The 5,915-nt window shown below is 34.2% G+C and overlaps 1 protein-coding gene across 1 annotated transcript; it reads left to right on the top strand.

Annotated features, from left to right (window-relative positions):
• Nucleotides 1-6: 6 nt before the first annotated feature.
• LOC109861366 (fatty acyl-CoA reductase 1-like) lies at nt 7-2,457 on the top strand. The gene is made up of 4 exons (XM_020440991.1): nt 7-83; nt 1,572-1,820; nt 1,915-2,172; nt 2,248-2,457. The coding sequence occupies exons 2-4, from the start codon at nt 1,708-1,710 to the stop codon at nt 2,324-2,326; spliced, it is 450 nt and encodes a 149-aa protein (XP_020296580.1). The 5' UTR covers nt 7-83; nt 1,572-1,707; the 3' UTR covers nt 2,327-2,457.
• The last annotated feature ends 3,458 nt before the right edge of the window (nt 2,458-5,915 follow it).

The following is a 5,915-nucleotide window of genomic DNA, read 5'->3' as shown; positions in this document are numbered from 1 at the left end:
AACGCACGAGCACAATTAGTGCCCGTTGATATTACCGTAAATGCTCTAATCGCAAGTGCATGGGACGTTCATAATCACTTTAGGTATACAGCAAATTCTCGTAATATTTACGCTCGATATTTTTACAATCCTTTTTATTCTTGCGGATAATGATTCTTTTAGTACGTATTTAGTTACGTATTTGTCTATCATTTTGTTACTCTATTTTTGCAACCATTCCTACGTTAGTCAAAGCTACTACGTAGTTTCGCACTTTCAATACCGTTTTGCTCAAAACTCTTGTCAAAAAATAGAAAAATAAAGAATGAAAAAAAAAGTGTAAAAATAATGAATTTATAGATTTCGACGTCATGAAAATAAAGAGAATGTGCTATAACACAACAAAATGTAAGAGAAAATCCTTTAGACGCGTACAAAGCTCTATTATAATATATATAAGGTAAGAGGCCCAAAGTTCGTCCTCCTTAAGTTTTTTGTTTCTTATTCAGACTATAATTAATAGCCCGACTTACAAAAATTCATATGCGTAACTCAAACCTTTTAGTATAAATCCCATAATTCTTTTTACTAAAACTTTTATACAACAAGAAAAAAAAATTAAAATGTGAGAGCATACAGTTTTGTCGTTTCCAAAAAAGTGTTCCTAATTTCGTCGCTCCTCGATTTATTTAGAAAACAATTGAAACTGTCAATATAATCTAGTAAAATGTTTCTCCCAGAAGCACTATTATCTACAAAAAAATGATTTTACGTGCGAAAAATAAAAAGCTTAAGTAAAATACATAGTTTGTATATAGTTATAAGAGTACGCAGAAGTCACTAAAAACTGCTTTGTTCAATAAAGAAAAGAAAAAATTAAGTTTTGATTATTATTTTTATTAATATTATAAAATATATATTATAAAATAAAAGCTTAAAGCACACATTTTGTGATACCACTTGAAGCAATCAGAACATTTTATTTATTTCTGAACAACAATTACACCCGTAACGCAGTAATAGTTTCAGTAGATGACATAGCTGAGATACTGGGGACGAAATTTGGAACAGAGTTACATTTTACATTTTTATTTAATCATTTTACTTGTGACACAATAAGATTATCANTTTGTAACGTTAAAATAGAAGTTATATATTACATCTGCACAAAATTGCAAATAAAAAAACATATTTNTTTACATAAAAAACAAGGCGCACACCGAAGCCTGCATTACAGTATGCTGCTTGCAAATCATCCACACGTTATAAACTTGCGACAACAACAACGATTACGCTCATAACGTGATAACAAGATTGTATGCGTGCGTTCTACTAATTTCAATAATTTCTAGCACATAACAGTACTTAATTAATAGCTGAGATCAGCCGAGAGACGGAATTAGGCGCAGTGACGTAATTTGGGCCCCTTACTCTATTACAAGAAATAATTTCAATAGTGTTGACTTATGTGTCACAATACACAAATGAAATATGATATCGATGTGATTTTAATTTTGGACACAATTCCGTAATGTTTTTAGATAATTCAATTAATATTGAAACAAATAATATAGAAATGTTTATACTTTTAGAGAATACAAAAGCAATTCTGAGGTAAAAATCTATAACTCTATTATATCTATTGATGGCATCACGTGGCGTAAGTTTTGTAAGGGTATAACAACATCAAGTACTATATATCCCTCGAATGATATACTATGGGAACCGATGACTCTTTTAATATCGCAGAAAATTATATATCAAATTTATATTTTGGTTTGCCATTTACTTCCGGCAATATTATTAAATATATTAAGNATAGTCACAGGTCGTCGACCAAGGTATTGTAAAACAATATAAATCTGTTACTTTTTTTTGGATTATCTCTCATGAATATAAGTTTCTATCAAAACTGTATTTCTTTATGTTTTTCAGAATGTTAAAACTATATCAAAAGATCCATACAGTAATGAAAATGCTCAGTCCTTTTACCCTTAACGACTGGATTTGTAGTAACCGCAACATTCAGCTGATGTGGAATCGCTTAAGTACNCAAGATCAACAATTGTTTAACTTTAACATGAAAAATTTTGATTGGGAAACTTATTTTCACAATTTGTGCAAAAGCATACGTTTGGATCTCCTAAAACAGAATGATAGCACTTTGGAAAGTGCTCGTATTAAACGTAAAAGGTAATGTGCCTTAATGTTTGTTCTTAAGCTAAGATCTATGTTCAACTCATCTTAAGAACAAATCATGTATTGCAGATTGTACTGGATGCATCAAATATTCAAAGGAATCTTTATTTTTAGTAGTTTTCTGCTTGGTTGGTACATGATTGTATGAAAAGTACATTATAAAGTTTGAGTTTTCGTGACGACGCAATATTCATCTACATATATATCATTGCACTGGTAAAAGTATTTGTTTCTCTTGTTGTACGATTTGCAAGATTATAAAGTATAATTAAATATACTATGTTGTGTGCTTTATTATGGTAATACATAAATTAGATTTTAAAATACATTTGATAAAAAAACATTATTAAAATATAAATTATTAAGTGTAACTTTTTCTTTGGAGAGAGACTAATTAAGAGAATATTTTTTGTAATTAGTAACATTTCTTATTATTCTTTCTACGGTGCAATAAATGAGTAGAATAAAAAATGCATTCAAAACAAAACAGAATATGCTAAAAAATGACATAGAATAGAAAACTACAAGAAAAAACGAAAAACCAGTTTATAGACTGTTACCACGTAATATATTTTCAATTTATATACAAAAGTAGCAGTATAAATTAAACCAAACTGTATTTAATTATAGAGACATATAGAATATCTTGAGTATGTTTAGAGAAAAGAATTTTGAAGCTTATAAAAAAAAAGTAGAAGTGCAGTTTTATTGGAAAACATACTAATATTATTACACATTATTCATCATAAGAAATGTACTTGCCTACATTTTGGCAAAAAAAGTAAAATTGTTTCTAGTTATATCAAGAGGCACAGTTAGTGCCTCGCTAAGTTTACGTACAACAAACTGCGCGAACACACTGTGCTTCTTATACGCCAGATTCATGCAATTTAGAAGTGAAGAGATTTTCTCAAGGCAATATTTAAGTAACAACTGAACCGATCAACTTCGTTTTGATCTTAATCGATTCAAAATAAAACATTTAAAAACAAAGTATTCTTATGATTTTTTATTTGTTCCTGATTTGTAAGGATATGCGACGAGTAAAGTTTTTGATTGAGAAATTCACGTTTTTTCATCATCGTCGTGTGTTGTGCATGTTCGTATGCCTGTTACGAGATGGCATACATATGCGAACGCGTTGACAGAAGAAAGAAAGGTAATTATTGAGTATAGGGTATTAAAAGGTCCGATGACCTTGATTTTGATATATGTTGTAAAGGGCACTCTCTTGAGTAGTATTCAAGAGATTTTACGCGGCGTTCATTTTTTATTAAAAAACTATTCTTGAAAAATATGATCAGAAAAATGACCGTCGAAAACAATTTAGAGGTGTAATTTCGGTAATTATGCAGATTAGAGGAGCCACCTCCGATTTGAATAATTTGTACATATGTTGTCAAGATCATTGTCCCGAGTAATAATATGAAGGTTTTAGGCGGGGGTCATTGTTTGTTAAAAAGTTACAAGGGAAAAAAGTTTCATGAATGAATTCTTATTTTTTGGTCTCACGTACATTTTGTTCTTCTTCTTTTCTTTGCTTGTATGGCTCACGCCCCTGCGAGAGAGGAGCAAACGCCAGTCTATCGATATACATTCTCAGAACGAATGTGGGGTGGGGGGGGGATTTGCAGTTTTTACCTACTACCACGCGATACACGGCCGTCTTTCACAGTGGGCGTGCCCATCTATGTCGGGCTTGTGCTCAAGATGGTATGACTACGATTGCCTTGTGGAAGGGAAATTAATTCGGGATTACACCCGAATTAATTTTTGGAGGCCCGATNTCGGGCTTGTGCTCAAGATGGTATGACTACGATTGCCTTGTGGAAGGGAAATTAATTCGGGATTACACCCGAATTAATTTTTGGAGGCCCGATTCAGTTCGCCAATCAACCGATAAACTCGGTTGAAAGGGACCGGCCCGAAAAAAATCCTTTAGGTGGTGAGCGGATTCGAACTCGGGACCTTCAGGTTTGCAGCCCTTGTACTCAGGCCGCGAGACTACTGGGCCGGTTCTTCGTACATTTTGTTCGTGTTGTAAGCATAGACGTAAAATATATAAACTGCGCGTTTGGCTGAAAAGACGTCTTTATGGTTGACAGAGACAACATACTTTGAACAGTAACTCTTTCTCTGTCTAACAATGTCTGTGGTGGGATCAGGGCCTACTGTTTCATATCACCTAACCTGCCATCACCCCTTAATCTCTTTCACTCTTCTTCACCTCCAATATTTTTCTATCCCCATTTTTCCACTACTATTCCATCAATCAGCGAAGACTTTTTTTCCCCCACTACTTCGCTAGACAAAGATGAGGCTACTGTTCAACACCAGCTGTCTCTCTCAACGTTGAAGACATTTTCTTACCATGGCAAAGGTAGGAAACGCGCAGTCTATACATTATACGTCTATGGTTGTAAGCATGTAGGCAGGGGTGGCTACGCCCCCTGCAGGGGAGGGGCTACGTCTTTCCATCTGCACCTTCCCTTATCATGTTTTGGGTAATTATTGAATATAGGGAATAAAGTCCGATGACCTTGATTTTGATATATGTTGTAAAGTGCACTCTCCTGAGTAGTGTTCAAGAGGTTTTAGGCGGCGCTCATTTTTTATAAAAGAGTTATGAACCAAAAAAGTTATGAACCAAAAAGTTTGATGACTAAACTCTCGTTTCTCGACACTGTGTACATTTCAGAAGGAAATGAGTAATGTTCATGTTGCCATCAATGTGTGTATATGTAGCATATCTTGAAACTTTCTGTTTTGTTTTCATTTCTTTGTTCGTATTCGTCCCGAATGTATAATTTTGATACTAGAATTGATTTTTGATACTAGGTAGATTGACGATTTGTTTTCATTTCTTTGTTGGAAGCGTGTAGACAGGGGGGCGCAGCCCCCTTGCCTACATGTTTAAAACACACAAAAAATGTACACGGTGACGAAAAACGATAGTTTATTGATGAAACTTTTTTTGTTCATAACTTTTGTATAAAAAATGAGCGCCGCCTAAAACCTCTTAAACACTACTCAGGAGAGTGCCCTTTACAACACATCAAAATCACGGTTATCGGATCTTAATCCCCTATACTTAATAATTACCCATCTTTCGTTGACAGATAGAAGAAGTAACACTGAGCCGATAAGTTCTATACTATTTTGCTAGATTCGCAATAGTTACCGAGATCTTAATTAACAAAGATCAGCGAATAAGCATGCATCGGGCTGTCTTACGCGCGTAAGACAGTCCGGCGCGTTTACAGTGTTACCCGTAGCAACATATGGGAGGAGCTAATATAACAGCATATACTATAACATATACATATTAAAATGTAATCGTGCAAAGCGCGCTGGGCTGTCCTACGCGCGTAAGACAGCCCGATGCACGCTTATTTGTGGATTTTTGTTAATTAAGATCTCGGTAACTATTGCGAATCTAGCAAAATGGTATAGGACTTTTTGTCTTAGAATAACCTCCTTCTACCTGCCTACAAGCAGTGAGACGGCAATTACGGGACACCCTGTATATCTACATATATACACATATACATACAGGGTGTCTGATAATGATCGTATAACCGCTCGTGTGTAGATAGAAGAGATTATTCTGAGTCGAAAAGTCCTTTATCATTTTGCGAGATTCGCAATATTTAACGAAATTTTAATACATAAAGATCCACGAATGAGCGTGCAGCCACATGCAAAATGACAGCTCGGAGCTGTCATTTTTTCGCGCG

Source organism: Pseudomyrmex gracilis, unplaced genomic scaffold (genome assembly GCF_002006095.1).
Source record: "Pseudomyrmex gracilis isolate BER0280 unplaced genomic scaffold, ASM200609v1 scaffold_707, whole genome shotgun sequence".
In the NCBI taxonomy this organism is placed as follows: Eukaryota; Metazoa; Arthropoda; class Insecta; order Hymenoptera; family Formicidae; genus Pseudomyrmex; species Pseudomyrmex gracilis.
Note: the sequence above shows the minus strand (reverse complement) of the source record. Positions and strands in the feature narration are given on the sequence as shown.